Source organism: Myotis nattereri (assembly GCF_964212035.1).
Source record: "Myotis nattereri genome assembly, chromosome: 4".
Lineage (NCBI taxonomy): Eukaryota > Metazoa > Chordata > Mammalia > Chiroptera > Vespertilionidae > Myotis > Myotis nattereri.
In genome coordinates, this window is record NC_138079.1 from 108,887,974 (window position 1) to 108,908,644 (window position 20,671).

Genomic DNA, 20,671 nt, shown 5'->3' on the forward strand with positions numbered 1-20,671 from the left:
TCCATCCCGCTCTCAGGACTTGCTATTGTGAAGTAAATATCACTGTACCCCCCACCCCCAAATGACTCACGGCGACTGGGGAGGGAGGAGCGGGCAGGAGAGCTGAGCCTGGAAGGAGCCTCTGTGCTTCGCTGGAGAAGTCCCGCTGGGTTTAAGAGAAGCGTTTCACTGTCGATTGGGAAACGCAAAAGGACGACCGTTTAAAACTCTGGCTGCATCGCTTCCAGCCACTGGTGCCAGGGAACTGACAACACAGGGCCGAGAGGTACCAATTCCGGGTACGGAAGTGCCCTTGTGAGCTCAAATCAATGCGCTGACATGTGTGTCTAGTCCCGTGGTCGGCAAACTGCGGCTCGAGAGCCACATGTGGCTCTTTGGCCCCTTGAGTGTGGCTCTTCCACAAAATACAATGTGCGGGCGCGCATGTACAGTGCGATTGAAACTTCGTGGCCCATGCGCAGAAGTCAGTATTTTGTGGAAGAGCCACACTCAAGGGGCCAAAGAGCCGCATGTGGCTCGCGAGCCGCAGTTTGCCGACCACTGGTCTAGTCAATTGTCTTTGAATCATATGCTATATTACACAAAAGTAGATGGTTAAAATGAAAACAGATTTAGGTTCACTGTTTTTACATGGTCCCCGGGAAAACAGACCACTAACTGATGCCTTTCACGGAAAAAAAATGCAGCGAAAAACGTAGGGCCCACCCCTCATTCATTTCAACAAAGAGCTGCACACAGGAAGCCCGTCCCCGCAATCTGCCCTGCCCTGGGCATTGCCCCGTGCGCCAAGGCTCCCTGCGCCCTGCGCCTGTGGGTGCGGTGGGGGTGCGGGCGCGGGCTGAGCGCAGTAAGCTGTGCGGCCTTGGCAGGAGCCAGGCTGTGGGGTGTGAGCCGCACCCCCTCTGCAGGGCTCCAGTTCCACCCTCTGCTCTCCCAGCTCCTCATGGAAAGTGGAGACTACAGCCCCCCCTTCTGCCCCCAGGTCATGGTGAAGACTCAATGAACAGTGCGTGTGAAACACTAAGACACATCCTCAGAGCTCAAACCCCATCACCATCCTGCAATGGTTTCAGGGAGGTCGGTTCATGATGGAAGCAGACAGCGTAAGGGGAGCTGCAATAAGCGAGGGCCTGTTTATGCACCTTAACCATCTATGTCTGCACATCCAACATAAGTGCACGGGGTGGGCCGCCATAACCTACAGGGCTGTTTTAGACGATGGCCATGCTGCTGGGAGCCAGGAACGCATCGCAGCAGAGCTGTGAGCCTCTGAACCAGCTCAGGAGGATGTAGGTGCGGTGGATGCATGGAGGGCGGTGGGACCTGCAGCTCAGGAATGGGAGCAGTGGCCGTGAATGACCCCCTGAGACAGTTCCCTGTTAACAGGCGCCAGCTGGCCCTTCAGTGAAAGGACCAGGTTTAACTTCGGATTGTTTTTCCCAAAGAGCCAGGCCACGTTAAAGAATACGCAGACTTCAACTCCCGTGTTTTCCCCCTTTTCTCAGGGAAGCTGTGCGTTCCACGCCCGCTTTCCATTCCTCGGCTCAGCCTTCCTCAGGATGGATAAAAAGTGTGCACCCCCTTGGCCAATTGAACCACGTGGATCCCTGAGCCACAGCTTCTCTTTCCTGGGACTTAAACTCTAGGTGTTCTCAGCCTGGGGGTGAGACGCTGAGAACTGAGAGCAGCGGACGCTGAGGGCGGTGGTGGGAGGCAGGGCCCAGAAGCAGGGTGACAGGCGGGGGCCAGGACAGACCATGGCAGTGGGGCTTCCGGAAGCCCTCGCCTTCTCACAGCACGCCCTGCCCTGCCTTTGGCGGGAGACACACAGAAGCATGCCCGTCTTCCCAGTGAATCCCCCGTCCTCACTCCCACTCGCGGCTGCTTCCTGCAGGACAAGGGGCTGGAAGCCCCACTTCCAGGCACCGCCCTTTCTCTATTGTAGTTGTCTTGTTGGGGAAAGGGACCCTTGTACGTTCTTGTCTGTCCCTTACTGTGCACTCAGGAGCGAAGGCGGCAGAAGAGCCAGCCAGCCCCTGCACGGGAAGGGCCTGGAAGAATTGGGAGAGTGAGAGGGCCTCGCAGGATTTGGGGAGCTGAGTTGGCAAAAATGCACAGCAATCAGAGTCGCATATGAAAGACTGGGGGCCGGGAGGAGGGTGCTGTAATTGGGATGGAGCCAAAGCGAAGGCAGGAAGCAAGAGCAGACAGCAAATGTGAACTGGTTCTCTGGAAGAGGGGTCAAGGCGGCAGCAGCAAAGGCTGCCAGCTGTCTGGAGCCTGTGATCCAGGAGCTCCCGTGGGGCGGGCAGGCGCGCAGCAGGTGATACAGGGACGGGCTTGTCTGCAGGGTGATAACCGCGCCCAGTGCCTGCACCTGAGCCGTGCGTCCACCCCCCGGTCAGACTAAGCGGAGGGCGACCGCACCGCAGGAGCGCCAAGACTTGGGAAGAGGCCTTGGCTCCGGTTTGAACCGCCCTGACTGTAATCTCCTGTGGCGATTTCTTCCTGTCCTGCGTCAGTGCTGCTTGGTTCCAGCAGGAGACGCTGCCACCGGGGCCTGGAGCCCTGGATGCCCTCTGTGCCCACCCAAAACTCACACGAGTGACCAGGGGCCTTTCGGGAGACGAGCGTGGAGGTTGCTGAGGACGTGCTGCTGGGGAGCTGGTGCCAGCCCCCAGGGCCAACTTCAGGAGACACGCTGCGCAGCGTGGGGAAGGCACAACCCTTTTTAGGGGCTCATGGGAGGGTCTTCATTTCTTTCAAATCACAGGAAATGAAGAACTTTTAGGCTGAAGAAAGGCTTTAGGATGTAACAGGAACACACTTGCCCTGATAGCGATGCAATCACAGGACACACGCTCTACATTTCCCGAGTGGGAGGAGGTGCCCATGTCACTGAGCACGATTCTGAAGCTCCTCCCAAACGAAGCTCACAGGGCAGGGGGGGTGGGGGGGCGGGGTAAGTGCCCTGAAGCAGAGAGAGCGCCGTGGTGATGGGAAGAGGCAACTGGAATCACAAAACTTCGTTTCAAATCCGGGTCTTGTCTCTTCCCAGCTGTGCGGCCTTGGGGAGGTCACGCAACCTCTCCAACTCACAATTTCTTTCTTTTTTTAATTAAAAAAAAATATTTTTATTGATTTCAGAGAGGAAGGGAGAGCAAGAGAGAGATAGAAATATCAATGCTGACAGAAAATCATCGATTGGCTGCCTCCTGCACACCCCCTACTGGGGATTGAGCCTGCAACCTGGGCATGTGCCCTAACTAGGAATTGAACTGTGACCTCCTGGTTCCTAGGCGACGCTCAACCACTGAGCCGTTCCAGCTGGGCTCTGACTCCCAATTTTCATAAAGGTATAACAGGTCAATATCAGCAACTGCCGTGCCGGGCTGTGGTGAGATTTAACATGATGTCATGCATGTGAATCCATGCATGGTCCCTGGCAATTAGTAGGAGCTCAGTAAGAGTTGGAGGCGGGCCCTGACCGGTTTGGCTCAGTGGATAGAGTGTCGGCCTGTGGACTCAAGGGTCCCAGGTTCGATTCCGGTCAAGGGCATGTACCTGGGTTGCGGGCATATCCCCAGTGGGGGATGTGCAGGAGGCAGCTGATCGATGTTTCTCTCTCATTGATGTTTCTAACTCTCTATCCCTCTCCCTTCCTCTCTGTAAAAAAATCAATAAAATATTTTTTTTTAAAAAAAGAGTTGGAGCGATGGGTGGGGGGTCATGGAATGGGAATCGAGTTGAGGGCTAGAAGAAATGGAGGTGGGGGCTGAATAGAAAAGACTTGGAGGATCCCATGAGCTGAAGCCTCAGAGGAGGCGAGAGGGCAGCGGCCAGGGGAGTGAAGCCCATTCTCGTGGGCCCTCTCGGGAATCCCTGCCGATGGCGCAGTTCCAGTGCGCGTCCCCACACGGATGGTGGACAGGCCAGAGGGATGTGGGAAGAGCAGAAACCCGAGCATCCGTCAGCGTATGGGCATGCAGCTAGTCTGATGGCAGAGGTGCAGAGAAACACCGAGGTGTGCATACTGCTTAGCACACGGAGGGAAACAGAGGGAGAGGGAGAAAACGAGGAGGGAGAGTGGTTAACCTCCCCACGTATGTCTGTGGCACAGAGAAGGACCTCTGTGTAGAGTAGAAATGCAAGAGTTAAGTGTCTGCAATCAAGAACCCAAGATCTCACATATCTAGACCAAACCTGGTCAGTTAAGTGCCGCTAACTAGCTGTGTGGTGTTAGCAAGTTATTGCCACTTTCTGCGTCTCCTTTCTCATCTGTGAAGTGGGGATGAGAGTCCTGCATTACAGCGTAAGTGTGAGCCAGTGCATTAGAACACTTGGCAGAGCCTGACGCACAGGGAGGGCTCAGAGCGCCAGGGGTGCTGTCACCATCGTCGCCATCGCCATCGCCATCGCCATCGCCACACCACCACAACATATGTTCCGTGAGGACAGATATTTTGTCTCTTTTGTTCACAGCCATGTCCTTTGCCCCTAGAAGAGTGCCTGGCACATAGTAGACGCTCAATAAATAAATACTTCTTAATGATGCCCGTCAGAGAGCAGTTACTATAAAAGTGATAACGTCTCCCTGGAATGGGGTGTGGGGCCAACCTGAGCCCCAGTTCCTTTCCCTCACGCCTGCCCTCTGCCGCCACAGCTTCCACCACACCGTGTCCTCAGATTTGGAGAATTAGGAGCTAGGTGAGCACTGGTAACCTGGGAGATGGGTATTCCAGAAGCTGCTGAGGGCGGAAGTCACAGAGCAAAAGGATGAGGCACAGGGGCATGGAGGGGGGCGGGCAGAGGCAGCAAATCTTGAAAGGGAGGTTTGATTCTCTGGATAAATTCAGTGAAGAAATGATGGAGAAGAGCCAGTCAAGACCACAGGCAAGGCCTCTAAGGACACAGGAAATGTTGAGTGCGTCCCTCTTCAAAGGACAGGCTATGGGGGACAGGGAAGATTAGAGACTTTCTGTACTGTCCAGATATGAAGAGAAATGTAGCAAAAACACTTCATGTCCTTAGAAATACAATAGTAACTGAGGTTCCAAATTGTCATTGTGAGTGTAAGATCTTAAGACAGTTTTCCATATAATGTGGTACCTGTACCATGAGCAAAATTACTTTTCTTTTAATAAATTCTCTTAAAACACACTAAAATCCTATATAATAAAAGCCTAATATGCTAAGTGTCCAATCCTCTGATCATCCATTCAACCAATCAAAGCATAATATGCTAATGATATGCTAAGGCTGCTCAACTGCTCACTATGACATGCACTGACCACCAGGCGGCAGATGCTCTGACCAGTAGGTTAGCTTGCTACTGGGGTCCGGCTGATTGGAACTAAGATGGGCCGGACATGCCCTGGCACCCTCCTGCGGTCCCTCCCCGGCCCCAATCATGCACCATTGGGGTCCCTCAGCCTGGCCTGCGCCCTCTTGCAATCCGGACTGAGGGGACTCCCCCCCCCCCCCAAGTGCACAAATTTCGTGCACCAGGCCTCTAATAAATATACAACAGGCAGATCAAGCCTGTGGTTTCACCAATATTACTGCTATTAATGCTAAGAACAAGAAAAGGAATTCAGCCCTGGCTGATGGCTCAGTTGCTTGGGGCATTGTCCCATACACTAAAAGGGTTGAGGATTCAATTCCCAGTCAGGGCACATACCTAGGTTTTGGCTTCAATCCCAGATCAGGGCATGTACAGGAGGCAACGGATCAATGTTTCTCTCTCACATCAATCAATATCTCTCTCTCTCTCTCTCTCTCTCTCTCTCTCTCTCTCTCTCTCTCTCTCTCTCCCCACACACACACACACACCCAAAAATCAATAAAAACATATTCTTGGGTGAGTGTTTAAAAAAAGGAAAAGAAAAGGAAGTCAATTACATCAACTTAAAGAAAATATTTAAGGTAGTAGAAAGGAGGTATGTATACGGCAAACAGTAAACAGGTGCATGAATAACAATATTTAGGAAACTTGGCCAAGGCGCTACTCATCCCTGTTGCCTGTGTGAATTATCAGCAGAAGGAGTTGGATCAGCACCTTGGAGAGCACCCGTGCTGGGTCTGGGAGGGACCCCAGCCGCATCCCCATGCCATGGCCTCCTTAGTGACAGTCGGGCCCTCAAGCACTAAAGGAGAAGGCTAGGGTCTTGTTTTCACCTCTCAGGTTCTGATTTTAGTGCTGCTTAGATGCATATAGAGCAGTGGTTCTCAACCTTGGCTGCACATTAGAATCACCTGGGAATCTTTTTAAAATCCTGATTTCTGGGCCTCATCCTCCGGAAATTCTGTTTCTTTGTTACTAATATTGTGGCCCCACCCCATAACAAAGAAACAGAATTTCCAGAGGATGAGACCCAGAAATCAGGATTTTAAAAAGATTCCCAGGTGATTCAAATGTGCAGCCAAGGTTGAGAACCACTGATATAGAATAACAGACCTGGATGGGACTTTTTGAAATGATAAATGTAATATGTGAGCCCCAGCTTCTAAAGGCTCTCCACTTTTTTCTTTTCCTTTCATACACTAACTTCCTATTTGATTTGTGCTCCAGGAAAAGCAGCACTAACACCTGGAACATTCCATGATTTGAACCAAGGAAATGTCACTGGGAGGAGGAGCTTGAAGTCTTCTGCGTGTGGGTGTGATAGATTGGGAGTTTTAAAGGGGAAAGCAGAAGGTCTCTTGTGTCCCCAAGAAAAACTCCAACAGCAGCTGAAAAGCAGAGTGTAGCTGAGAGATTAGCTTTCCACCAAAATTGTTCTCCCGGCCTCCCGTGCATGAGGGAAGGCCATGCGACTAAGTTCTCCCTAACAGTGGGTCGGCAGAAGCGAAGGGTACCATTTCCAAACTAAGGCGTTTCGGAAGCAGCTTGAGCCTCCTCCATACTCTCTTTCCCCTCTGCCCCTGAATGTAGGCAGAACAAGGCCTTAGGAATTGACGGAGCCACATGAGATGGAAGGAACCTGGATCCCTTAACCACTACATGGAGGATGTGGGCGAGGACAGAAACACCCATCTGGTACTGCTGCATGAGTGAAAAGGGAGCTTCCATGGTGTCTGAGCCAGTACACATGGGGGCGGGGGGGCTGGGGGGGGCTGGGGGCTGGGGGGGCGGTCCCACAGTTGAATTCACCCTGGCTAACAAAGGAGCCTAGTGCCCTGGCCGCACCCAGATCAATAGCCTGGCTGGGGGTCTGACCAGGAAGAGGAGGCCTTCTGAGAGCTCCATGTGCTGTGCCCGGTCTGTGTCCTTTGCCCATCCTCCAGATATCGCTCGAGTCCCTTTGGCCTGGAAGCCTTCCCCGCCTTCAGCGAGGCCACCCCCACTCCGCAGGCGCTCTCGGCGCATCTTACTCCGTGGCACATCGCATCTGTGTGATTTTTTAGATTAATATGTACATCCCCAACAGGGTTTCGAAGTACAAGTTTTTCAAAACTCATAGGCCGCTACACTTATTTGTGTCCTTCGTTGTATGTAAATTTCCCCTTAAAATAGTTAAAAACAAATATTGAATTCTGGTCCAATGATATGCATGCTGAAGAGTTTAGGGGCACAGTGTGCCAACATCTGCAACTTGCTTTGAAATGCATGAAAGCGTGCGGGGTAGCAACTGCCCTGCGGTGCTCTCCCCTTTAAGGGGTGTGATCTATCTGCCCAACAAGACTGCAAAATGGGAGACTCGGGCATCTAAATGTAAGACCACGGTTGGCAAACTAGGGTGGCAAAGGATAGCTACTTGTTTTGAAGGGTCACAGAGGTTTCTGTTATCCTAGCTGCTTTCATGACATACTGTTGTTGTCATTTATTTGATGCTATATCCCGAGTCTGAAACTGAACTTTCAATCATTATTCCATAGAAACATATCATCTATACTTGCCCGCTCCCTCACTGCTCCCCAATGGCCCGCTCTCCCACCTCTCCACCCACCCCCCAGCCCCAACCCTTCCCACGAGGCCCTCTGGAGCTTCCATTCCTCAATAAAAAACTCTCCAACCTACACTGTTAACTCTGAAGGTAACAAGGCCAAGAATAAAAATGCACATTTATGTTTGTTAAATTAACATGGAGACACTGGAAAGATGCAAATGAAATGAACAAAAGTGTTAACCTACGGAGGGCAGTAGCAGAGAGGGGCCACGAAAAGATGCGAACTTGGGTGGGAGCAAGACTTCGAAATATTTACCCTTTAAATATGATTTTTAATGAGGAACCAGGGATGTAGTGCTTGCTAAAAATATAACTTAAAAAACTTTCCAACAGCCTCAGCCTATTAGAGCTCTTCATTTAGGCCATTTTCTTCCATGTCATCATAGAAACCGCCCCAACTTTGGATCTAAATGCCTCTGTTCTTAGCATCTTAAATCTCTTGACCTCATCCATTTGTTTTCATCCCCAGGCCTCCAGACTCCTTCTTTCTCACCAGGATACAACCTTCCTCCTGCTCTGACTTCCTCCCAGCCCAGTCTAGACACTGTCTGCATTCATCTATTCGCTCTACTTTTGCTGAGAAAGTGCTGGAAGTGGGCATCCCTCATCCCAGAATCCTTACCTCCCTTATTACTCTAAACTCCACCCACCATCCACGCCTCCACATCTAGGCTGCTCAGAGCTGCTGGCAAAGATCATGCAGTGGGGTGGACCACTGCCATTACCAACTTCTTACTGGGTATGTGGGACTGCTCAGCAACCCTACTGTGTGCTCCTGCTCTCAACGCCCATCAGCAACCCTACTGCGTGCTCCTGCTCTCAACGCCCATCAGCAACCCTACTGCATGCTCCTGCTCTCAACGCCCATCAGCAACCCTACTGCGTGCTCCTGCTCTCAATGTCTATCCCGCATGGGCCAGATCCCCAATCCATCTCAGCAGATGACCTGGGCCCCATAGAGAAAATCTAGCATTCAGTCTCGGCCCTGACTCAACTCAATCCACAGGCACTGGGAGTTCAGTGCTGAACACGAAAGAGAAGGTCCCTGCTCTCATGCAGGTCAGATCTTAGGAGGAGAAGAACGAAAAACCAATACAAGCAAGAAAAATATCACCAGGTGATGGGTGCTGCGAGAGTTAAATATAGTGAAGGATGAATGAGTGGCTCTCTGAGGAGGTGGTCTGGGAAGGCTTCCCAAAAGAGATGACCTCTAAGTCGCGTTGGGAATGACGAGAGGGAGCCAGCCACGCACCACAAACCCTCCAAGGCAGAAGGAGCTTTGTCTGTTTCACAGTCCCAGGAACCACCAAGCAGAGTGGGTGGCGGGAGGAAGAAAAGGAAGTTGTTGAGTGGGGTTTATATCAAGAGTCATAATTAAGAATGATGTAAGCCAACCCAGCCTGTGTCTCAGTGGTTGGACAAGGAGGTCACCCAGTCGGGGCACATGCCTGGGTTTTGGATTCGATCCCCAATGTGGGGTATGCAAGAGGCAGCCAGTCAATGGTTCTCTCTCATTATTGATGTTTCTATCTCTTTCTCCCTCTCCCTTCCTCTCTGAAATAAATAAAAATATGTTCTACAAAAAAGAATGATGTAAGCCACAACATAGGATAGAATTTATTCTAATTGTGAAGAGATGTCATTGGAGTGTTGCAAGCCGGGGAGTGCCTTGACCTAATGTAGTGTTTTAAGAATGACTATGGCTGCTACAAGGACGGGGTATTACTACAGCTCACGGGTGAGCGGGAAAGCAGCGAGGAGCTTCTGCAGCAGTCAGTGGTGTACACGGTTAGCGTAGGTCGCATGGGGAGCATGGAGAGAAGTGTCAGTGCACGGCGTGCTCTGGGGAAGCAGGTGCTGGGACTCACCAGCTGACTCACAGCTGGGGTACGAGCAGGGTGAGGGCAACTCCAGGATAACTCATATCTTTACTTAAGCTACAGAGATGGGAAAGAAACTTGTATTCTTTGCACACCCGAGTTCATGGTATGAGATTTATACTAGACATATCTGTGGCACACAAAGGGCTTAAAAGGCTCAATGCAACACTAAACAAGTCAGGAATACTTATAATACCATCTCAGGTTCAGTAAAACAGTCTCTCCAGGCATCTATAAAAGCATCCAGAACCACTCTACGAGGCCCGGGTCATCCTTCAACTGTGCTGCTATGTGAAAGGCACTGTCTCCATTCTTGGCTGCAGGAGTGATCTTTTCCAAAAGGCAAATCTGATTGTGTCACTTCTCTGCTTAAAATCTTTCAGAGGCTCCCCACTGCACTGTGAGTAAAATCCAAACTCCCCACCACAGCTCATAAGGCTATGCATGACCAGGCCCTGCCCATTTCTTCAACCTCACATCCTACTACCTCCCTCATTCATGACATTTTGGCCCCAACTCCTGATGGTACCTAAAATGTACCAAGCCTTCCCTACCCCAGGACCTTTGCACATGCTGTTCTCTCCTAGCTCTTTGAATGTTTAGCTTGTTCATTCTCATCCTCAGGTCTCAGTTTGTATGTCACCTTCTCAGATAAATGTGTTCACCTTTTTAGTAATTCTTTTCTGGAGCAGGTACAACCACCAAACCACACTGTACCTTGCCAAAGCTGCCTTTCCCAAGCACCATCAGGAAGTTAAAATCACTCAGCTTCATCCGGTCCCTGTTCCCATTGTTGTCAAATTTGGCTATGGTGTTGGTAGTTTTTTCTTCTGGAGTCTTGGGTGTCTGGCCGATCTTGGCCCTCTGGAGGGGGAAACACAAGACACATCATTAAAAAGCCAAGTCATAAACCAGGAAGAAAAAAAAAAGACACATCATTAAGGTTTGACGATGCCTTTGTAGGAAGACACATATAGACATGCATGGTGTGGTTCCTGCCACTCACACACCCCTGTCCCATGAAAAGCATGGCCAACAGCCCACTCTGCAAGGCCAGAACCTGGAGGCCATCCTTGGCACCTCCATTTCTCTTGAAGCCCTCACATCTCACCAGGAGCAGTCACCTTTTCCTCCTCGCGGCCTCTAGAATTCATCTTCTTTCCATCTCCACCAACATCACCTGCCATCAGCCCTCACCTGGACAGTCGCCTTGGTTCCCTCCACACTGGGCTTCACATGAAGCCAGAGCAAGATTCCACTTCCTCACACCCAACCGAGTCACTACCTGCTTAAAATGCTTCAGTGGTGACTCATTTTTAGGATAAAGACCTTGAAGCGTGTACTGGCCAATATGGCCCAGCACGATTGGGCCTTACCTGGCTCTCCCACCACATCACTCCTTGAGCCCTTCTTCCCTGCAACCCAGCTTCATTCTTTCACCTCCCACCTCAGGGCCTTTGCACGTGCTCTTGCTTCTCTCTGGATGGCTATTCTCTCCCCTTCCTTCTTTCGTCAACTTAGTTACCCCAGTTTCACTTCCTCGGGCAAGTCCTCCTTGATTCCTTGTGTCTGGACTAGGTGTCCCTACTAGTATTTGCTTCCTTCATTCATTTCACCTCCCATTTATACTGGATGATAATTGTCTGTTCACTTTTCGCCCCAGGCACACTGAAAACAGTGAGGGCACAGACTATATCTCATTCTCCACAGTTTCCCTGACAGCCAATATAGTTTCTGGTCAAATGGATAAATGAATGGGTGAGGCAAAGGGGGAGGGACCTGCTTCTGTGAGCAGCAAAATAGTGACTCAAATGGCAGCAAATGCTCTGGAACAAGAAGAGATAGGAGAACAGCAGGGAGACCTGCAGCTGCCAGGGCCTTGTTACTGGATTTGCTTCTAGGAGTGAGAAAATTGTGGCATTAAAAGCTCAGCTTAGAATTCCCAACTCTGGCAGTGGACAAGCTGTGTAATCCTGGCTTACAACACTCCTCCACCAAACAGCCCAGACCTTCCTGTCTCTGTCAGAGAAACAGGCAAAGGCCACAGATAACCTGGCCCCTCTGCACTCTCTTATTTCAGCCCCTTCTCCTTGCTATAGCCACATGGCCTCATTGCCGTTCTCTGAAAGCACCAAACACATTCTTTCCCCAGGGCCTTTGCACTTGCTTTCTCTTGTGACTGGAGGTCTTTCCCCAGAGCTCCCTCACCTCTAAGAGAGCCCAAGTGCCTGACATGAAATAGCTCTCAGCAATCTCCCTCCCCCTTATTTACTTTATTTTCTTCATATCTCTTATCACCACCTTACAAACCAGATATGTACTTGTTTCTTAACTTACTGTCTTTCTCCTCACACTAGAACACAAGCTCCATGAGGACTGCCTACCACCACAGAGAGGCACTTACTTGCATTTGCTTAATGAACCTTTCTAAATCTCAGTCCCCTTTACAAGAAGATGAGTTAATGACATGAGGAAATGTATCACAAAGTTCTCAGCACCATTCCCGTCACTTAGTAGATGCTCAATGGATGGTAGACATTATTATTGCTGCATTACTCACTTGTCTTAATAAGACAAAGAGGCAACAAAAAGCTTTCCATGGAGTTTAATATCAGGGAAGATTCATTCATTCATTCAAGAAATACTTATTGAGTGCCTGCTACATGCCAGGTATTGCCCTAGATTCCGAGGCTCCATCAGGGAGAAAAGCAGATACAGATGCTCAAAGAATTTGCATCTCAGCAGGAATTGGGTCCTCTGCACAAAATATATTTAGGAATTATCCAGGTGAAGAATTTGGAGTCAGCAGCAGAAAGCCTTTACGGAGCCGACAACAAGACACATTCAAAGACGAAAATCTGTCTGGAGCACTGATGGCCAGGCAGATGTGGCCTGGGAGGCAGTCAGGAGCTGAGAAAGCCTTGCACACCCCATCAAGGTCTGGGCTGATCTGAGCACAGGAGGCTGTCACAGGGCCCTGGGAAGAGCACGCTGAGTTTAGGGAAGGGACCCAGTTAGAGGAGGCCAGTTTGAAACCTTTAGGAAGTGACTGCAGTCATCACGGTGAGAAATGGCGGGGCCTGGCTCAGTGTCTACAGTGTGGAGGGAATGAAGCGGGAGACAGACTTCTCAGGGCTGGACACGGATCGGGGGAGGGAGGTCAGGAGTGAAGGACCGCTCTGTTTGGAGCACCTGGGAGGGTGGTGGCGCTCTTCAGTGAGATGAGACTTGGGGGAGGGTAAACTTGGGCGTGTGCGCGGAATGGGGAAGAGGTGGCTAGTCTGATTTCAGTCAGCGAGATTCCCCCTGCCCTGAGCCTTAAAACTGCCCGGTGTCTGTCTTCTCCACGGGTGGTTCCGCCAGCATTCTGCTTGTCATACTGACAAAACATCCACCATTTTTTTTCGTTTTAATGTTTTAAAGGTTGAGGTGGATAGAGTGAAATGCATAAATCTTAGGTGTGCAGTTCTGTGAGTTCTGACAAATGTATACACGCAAGTAACCCAAACCCCGATCAGGATGCAGAACATTTCCACCCTCAGGAAGGCCTGCAGCCCCTCCCTCCTTCCCACACAGGACTCCCTGCTCCCCCCTCCATCCCTGGAGGTCAGTGTTGTAGCGTCACCTACATGGAGCCATAGGATGTGACACAATAAGAAGTATATGTTAGGTCTCTGCCCCTGGTTTTCCGGACAGAGAGCTCCTGAAGCCCTTGGAATCTCCTGGGTGACAGGGCTGCGGGGAGCATCCTTTGTTCTACTATTTGGCCTTTGATCCGAGTTCCTAAAGCCCTTGTGATTTCCTGGGTAATAGGAGCATCCTTTTTCCTAACATGGGGACTCCTGGTGGGCTCCTGAATGTCCCCTGGATGGAGGCTGTCTCAGCAGGACCAACCATGACTGGGAGCTTGGAACTTTCGGCCCCATCTTCTGGGGCTGGAGATGGAGTTAATAACAGATCGATTGTGTCTGCATAATGAAGCCTCACAAATTCCTCAAACTTCTGGGCTGGTGGACACATGCACATGCTGGGAGGGTGGTGCACCCAACCCCAGGGCCCGGTGGGACATCCTCTCCACACGGGGCTGCTGGCCCAGGACCCCTGTGGCCCTGCCTTGGGCTCCCCTGGTGCACGAGCACACAGCCCACTGGCAGGGCAAGTGGGAAGTGCTGGCACGTTACCTCCCTGGAAGCAGCCCTCAGCACGAAAGGAAGGGCCCAGGTGGGAGCTTCAGCCTCCTGCCCCTCAACTGGGAACCCTGAGCACACGTGCAGTTCCCAGTGGACGAAACCCCGGGTGCCCACAGTGTACGTGGCTGACAGCACTTCGGCCCCCCGCTTCCCGCACATCCCTTCGGACCTCCTCCAGAGAAATGCCTGCGCTCGAGTCCTTACAGTCCGTCCGCTGCCGGGGACTCGCAAGGCCGGGCAGTGAGCAGTGTGGGATGTGAGAGAGCGGCTGAACCTCTCGGGGCCTCATTGGGGAAAGAGACATGGGGCTGCTAATAGCATCTACCATTCAAAGTGGTCACGAGGAGGAAATTCAACGAGTTAGTATTTCTAAAGCACTTAAAATAATACACGGCACATGGTCAGCACGTTTAAATCTAAAAACGCTACGAAATTTTTTAGAAAAATCTCAGAAAACCCATTCTGAACATCCAGAATGGTGCCTTCCCTTCCCTGGCCCATCGGCAAGCCCACAGTCAGAAGACAGTCCTTCAGCCCACTCCGACCTTCTGGAATGCACCACACGTGGCAGCTGCACCCCACACACCCCAACTGTGAAGTATTACCCCAACTCCAGCAGCTTGACTTTACCATCACTCGGAATTTCTCCAGATCAGAGACTTGAAAATAATGTCTGAGTCATTCTAGGTGCTAATTGGTTATTGCACAGGGATTACAATTTCTCCCATTCAAGGTCAACTGAAATTCCTCCGTGTGTCTGAGAACAGTACTCAGTCTGTTGGAAACGTGTTTTAGCCAACAGCTCTGGCCCAGAGTGATTATCACGCAGGTCTCCTGCTCTGCTCGCGCAGGAAACGTGATCCTTGTGTTCCTTCTGCCCGAGGACAGAAGAAATCATTTTTGCAAAGTTGCGACTTCATTGTGTACAAGGAAAGGCTGCCCTGGTGTTTTGTCACCCACAGCAACACACTTACCAGCAGCAAATGGACACGCCCTCGGGGGAGGGAGAGACAGAAATGGTCTCGGGAAGGACTGTTTATCAGTCAGTGTCCAGCTCTCAGCACCGATGGGTGAGAAGTCCGTACATCAGCACCTCTGGCCTTGACCCAAGTGTATGGGAATGACCCTCAGTTACCAAGTTCAGCTTAAGCTCAAGGCCAGCATGCTTATTCCACTTGCTTCCAGGAAAGGAAATCCCACGGGGTCAGGGCTGTCACCATCGTCCAGGTTTTGTGGAGGGCACAGGCTCAAGATATGGGTCAACACTCAAGTGCTGTTTCTGTCAAGTTCAGGGGAAAACTAACATGGCTCTCGAAATAAAAGGCAAATCCTTGCTATGGCCAGCACAGACCTTCTGGGCCTGCCCTCCCACTGCAGCCCTGCCTCAGCTCAACTTCGGCTCTCCCTGCTCTCTCACAGTGCCTTGTGGCCGGTCTCATGCGGCGGCTGCCACTCCCTGCCACAGGGCCTTTGCACATGCTGCCCTCTCTGCACGGGATGCTTCCCCTCTTCACTTGGTAATTCCCACTGCTGTTTCCTCAGGCACGCCATCCCCATGCTCCAGACAAGCTTACATTCCCTCTACGTCCTCAAAGTACCGTGGGCCTCTCGTCCAAAGAACGTTCCCTGGTTGTATTTTTTCATTTGCTTGTGAGGGTTTTGATAGATAGCAATGATGGCGATCTGTTTTTCTAGCTATGCTGTACATTTTTTCAGTCAATAAACCACCGTTGCTTATCTAAAATTGGTAAACATGAACAAAATCGTGTTTTCCCTCATGGAACAACTTTAAAAACACTCAGTACACAAATAATGAAAGAACGCAGGCCCCTCTTCCCAAAACGCTTTCTCTGTGAAACTGGGATGTACCCTCATCCAGCTGCTCTCAGGCAGATGAAAATAGGGTCTATTGGCCCCACAGAAGGGAAGGGGGTGTCGGAGGCAGAAGCAGAGCCAGCACTAGAGCCCAAGGTCAGGGCCAAGGTCAGGGCTCGGACTCTTTGGAAGATACACCCACGGGTATTTCATGGAGTCACCAGCACAGTCAGTTCCATTTCTCCACATGACAGCACCACCTGCCAATACACCCAACCCAGACTCTACCCCTCAGCAAACCCCCTGACTCAGCCGCCAGAACACGTCACTGCTCTGTCACTGTGTTCACCATCACCCCCGCCCCGACCACAGCACCAAAACACCCGGCAGAGAACGAGCACTTTCCAGAAAAGTCTAGATCTGCAGGAACACGGGGAGGCAGGGATGGCCTCACAAGGCAGGGACATTTAACTGAGGTCTTGGAGGCTAAATCGTAGTGTTCTGGGAGACACCACGGCAAGGCCTGGGGTTAGGAAAGGCCGCGCGAGGGACAGCGCCATGAAGGGGACAGACAGCACAGGCAGGCTCCCCGGTTCCCACGGAGGCAGAGAGACAGACAGCTCACCTCAAACTTCTGCCGCAGCTCCTCGTTGCCTTCGCCTCCTTCCGGCGGCACGGGCACGTTGAAGTACTCGCCCTCCTCCTGGCTCAGCAGCTTGAACCTAAAGGGAGACAGGGCCAGGACCTCATCGGCAGAAGCAGGGGAGGAGGCCGAGGCAAGCTCTACTCTGACATGCGGAGGGTTTTTGTTCGGGGGTGCGTGTGTGCGTGTGTGCGTGTGCGTGCGTGTGTGTGTGTGTGTGTGTGTGTGTGTGTAGCCGGGTGTGCTAATGTATTTTTATTTTTGTAACTATTCTATGGACATCAGAAAAAGTACATTCTGTGCTTAAAGGATGTAACGTACTCTCGTTTTCTCCCCCCACAACTGTCTTAGTTATATCACTCCACACCGCAAGTTGGCGCCTACTGTTTGCCCGCGGTGTGATTTCTGTTCTGGAAGCTGCCCTGAAGCTCTCTGTGCCCGCGTCCCTGTCCCTGTCCCAGCCTGCGGCACCTCCTCTTTCACGCACGCTGCGGCGTGCTGCCCGGGCACTGGGCACTCGCATGGCTGTGCCCCAAAGTGCTTGGACTCGAGAGAAACAGACGCCCTCCGTGGCCAGGGACACGAGCCCTGGAGTCGGCCTCCAGTCGCACCTCTGCCTTTGCCTCCAGGACACCCCTGGGCACGCTGGCTAGGCCCCCTGAGTCTTGATTTTTCTCATCTTCAAAGGGAATGAAAGCCTCTTTTTCATAGGATCATTGTGAAGCCAAGATATGATGATGCATGAAAAATGGGCAGAGTCCTGGCACTTAGCACGTGTTCAATAAAAGGCACATCACCGCCATCACTGATACTAATGTCATTAAATAAACTCGATGCTTCCGTTTTCCCTGACCACCAAGACGCGTCCCCCAGTCGGTGAGAGGAGAGCGAGGAGGGAAAGGGCGTCAGCAGGCATTCGAGTCAGGAGGGAGAGAGCCCCAAGCGCCTCGCTCCGCAAGAGGCCTCCTAACCACGAGGGGCATCATTCAACCCCTTTCTCCACAGTCTCTTTCTCCACTCACTAATCACCCCCTTTCTCCACAGTCCCTTTCTCCAATCACTAATCACCCCCTTTCTCCACAGTCCCTTTCTCCACTCACTAATCACCCCCTTTCTCCACAGCCCCTTTCTCCACTCACTAATCACCCCCTTTCTCCACAGCCCCTTTCTCCACTCACTAATCACCCCCTTTCTCCACAGCCCCTTTCTCCACAGCCCCTTTCTCCACTCACTAATCACCCCCTTTCTCCACAGTCCCTTTCTCCACTCACTAATCACCCCCTTTCTCCACAGTCCCTTTCTCCACTCACTAATCACCCCCTTTCTCCACAGTCCCTTTCTCCACTCACTGATCAACCCCTTTCTCCACAGTCCCTTTCTCCACTCACTGATCAACCCCTTTCTCCACAGTCCCTTTCTCCACTCACTGATCAACCCCTTTCTCCACAGTCCCTTTCTCCACTCACTAATCATCCCAGGCAGCTTCTACACTTAAGGGCTCGGTGAGTCAGGCAGAGGTGACCAGCCAGGCCTCCACATTTAATATCCAATTCTCCCCTTCACAGTTCCCACTGGAATTCTGAAAGGAACGCAAAAGAGAGAACATCTGTGTCTTTGCCAGAAGTCACCTAGGGGTGCCCCGCACACAGCAGGGATTCTGGGAATCTCCACCAAGTAAAGTCATAGGACGAGGCATGGAGGGGGGGGTTGGCATACTTTGTTCACCTTCATGGATCTCGATAAATCTGGATATTATCAACTAATGATTTTCACTACATTATCTCTTTTTTAAATAATAAATTCACTTTGAAAGGACACTGATCTCTCTTATACAGAAGGCCAACATAACTTGTTACAAGGACCAGGTAACGTAAAAATATACACATATCAACTCGATGGTGCCCAAGTCTAAGTAGACGGTAGAACCGAAGGCTCTGCGCCCAGTGCCACCTCCTTGTTAAAGCAGGAGGCGCGCGGCAGCCCAGCGGTGACACCCCTGCCTCCAGCGAGGCCACCTGTCAGTCACTTAGCCGCCGTCCTAGTGGCCAGAGCGGCTGTCCCAGGACCCCAGGGCTTATATTCAAGTCACCCTTGTTTTACCTAAGAGTGGCCCCAAAGCCTAGGAGGCGTGAAGCTGGCATCGAACACGTCAAGAGGAGCCATGGGTACTTCCTGTAGTGAACAGGTGTGTGTGTAGGAGAAACATGGCCTGTGCAGGGTGCGGTACCATCAGGAGTTCCAGGAGAGCAGTGGGGTCCACCCACGGGTAAGAGGGGCTACTGGGAAGGAAATTAACACTCCACCTGCAGACCTTGCTTAAGCAACAACAGCTCGAACGCAACCTGTCAGAACATGGAGGAAATCTCTTCCCTCCAATGCCTGTTCGTTGTTTTTAAAGCGCAGAAGAAGTTAAGAGAGCATTAGCAAAATGTTCAGCTGAAATCCAAAGAGCACAACACAAACCTCCAGGAAGGAGACACAGAAGCGCAGACTTGACACACATCCCAGAGCCGATCCTCTGGGGGGAAACAACAATAAGACAGACGAACCTCTGGAAAAGGGGAAGCAAGGAGACAGCATAAATAAACAGGGAACCGAACCGAGAGGAGAATCGGGCTCAGAGGGAGCTGGCGGCAAGGCAGCGGGGCCGGAGGCTGGCGCCCGCCGGGCGTGGCTTACTCCAGACCACAGAGTGTTAAAAGAATCCCTGGAACAGAACCCAAATTTCTAGAATTCGGTACATTTAGAGCTAAAACAGAATCAGAGATGTTTTGACCCTAAATCTGAAGAGGACATTCATCTGCAAAATCTGAAGAAGGCTTTTATTTTGCAAAAGTTCCCTCCCAACTACAATGTCATCGACTTCACAGCTTTCCTAAAAGGTGGAGGGGGCGGGGCTGTAATTACCGTGGAGTGGAGAGCGAGTCCTATCTGCTGAGAGGGCCACGGCAGAGAGCGGGCAGGGCTCCGAGTCCCACAGCGCCCCTCCCGCTAGGAGGCTCTGTGGTCCGGCTCGGCCCCTGTGGCAGGAGGCAGGGTGCATGTGCTTGTGCTTAGGCTCTGCCACTGCCATGACCTGGGCCGAACCCCAGACCTGTCACTTCTGAGCCGTGTGTCCCCCTCACCTTGCTGAACTACCCTGATCCCAGGAACAGTGCTCCGCCCAGAGTGGCTGGAGAATTCACGGGCCATGCAGGTGTACACGCAGCAATAATGGGCCGTGGTCCTGGCGTGCTGTCCCTCACCATGAAGCCATCTGTCCTGCCTGCACTCTGCTGTGGGGCCAGGAGGGCGGCGGTACCTGTGGCCGCAGCCCTGCCCTCTGGGGCCCAGAGAACCCTGGGAAGGAGAAGGTTGAGGGTGGGGGGAAAGCAGGAGCCTACAGGGAGGGCCAGAGAGAGCAGCTGCGGGCGGGGAAAGGTAGAGGGCTCTCCACGCAGGAGACTTGGACATGAGGGGCAGGATGTGCTGAGGGGTGCAGCCTGGCGGTGGCCTGGGGGTGGGACAAAGAGAACAATGTGGGGGGACCTCCCAGAGGCGAAGAGCAGGAGGTGGGACTCCAGCATGAAGCCAGATGGGGCCCCACAGCTGCACAGTCCCCCCCATCCCCCCGCCCCGAGCTCACATGTAGTAAAGGGGTTCTCTGCACATCTGGTCACCGCTCATCCGTGTGGTCTGGCGAGTGGTCAGCCTAGTGCCAGCGACCCAGTGAGACGGTGCGGCGGCGGCTGCTGCTACAATAATCATCGTCTCCCAGTGTCTTCTCTCCGTCTCCCCAGACCCCCGGGTCCCGTGCCCTTCCTCTGCCCTCTCTAGGCCTGACTTAAGGAGGAGGGACATGGAATCTGGGAGTGGTCACGGGGCAGTGTGCAAAGGTAACGCATCCATCTGTTAAGAACAATGATCCAAAACTTGGGGGAAAGGCAAGAAGATGACGGTGTGACCTGTTAATATCCTGCTGGAGCATTTTCTAATGAGCCCCCTCCTCCCTCACAGCACTATCACCTGCTCCAACCCAGTGGGGCCCAGACGGCCCAGCTCTGCAGAGATGAGCTAACTTAGAGCGGGTGAGATTCGGTCCTCTGTCCCCACGTCGACACCTGCTCAGCGGCTGTTTCCTCCAACTCCCGATCACGTCAGCCTTCCTCCTACCGACACACACCTTCGGGCCAGCGGCTCCGCCTCCTGGTTTCC

General features: G+C 52.1%; 1 protein-coding gene across 2 annotated transcripts in view; it reads right to left on the bottom strand.

Annotated features, from left to right (window-relative positions):
- The window catches only part of PRKCB (protein kinase C beta), a 291,692-nt gene that overhangs the window by 58,319 nt on the left and 212,702 nt on the right, over positions 1 to 20,671 (bottom strand). For both annotated transcript variants that reach the window (XM_081089650.1, XM_081089649.1), the window contains exons 8-9: positions 16,460 to 16,556; positions 10,547 to 10,693 (exon numbers count right to left, since the gene is read on the bottom strand). In XM_081089650.1, the coding sequence (XP_080945776.1) occupies positions 10,547 to 10,693; positions 16,460 to 16,556 (244 nt within the window). The remainder of the gene's footprint in view (positions 1 to 10,546; positions 10,694 to 16,459; positions 16,557 to 20,671) is intronic.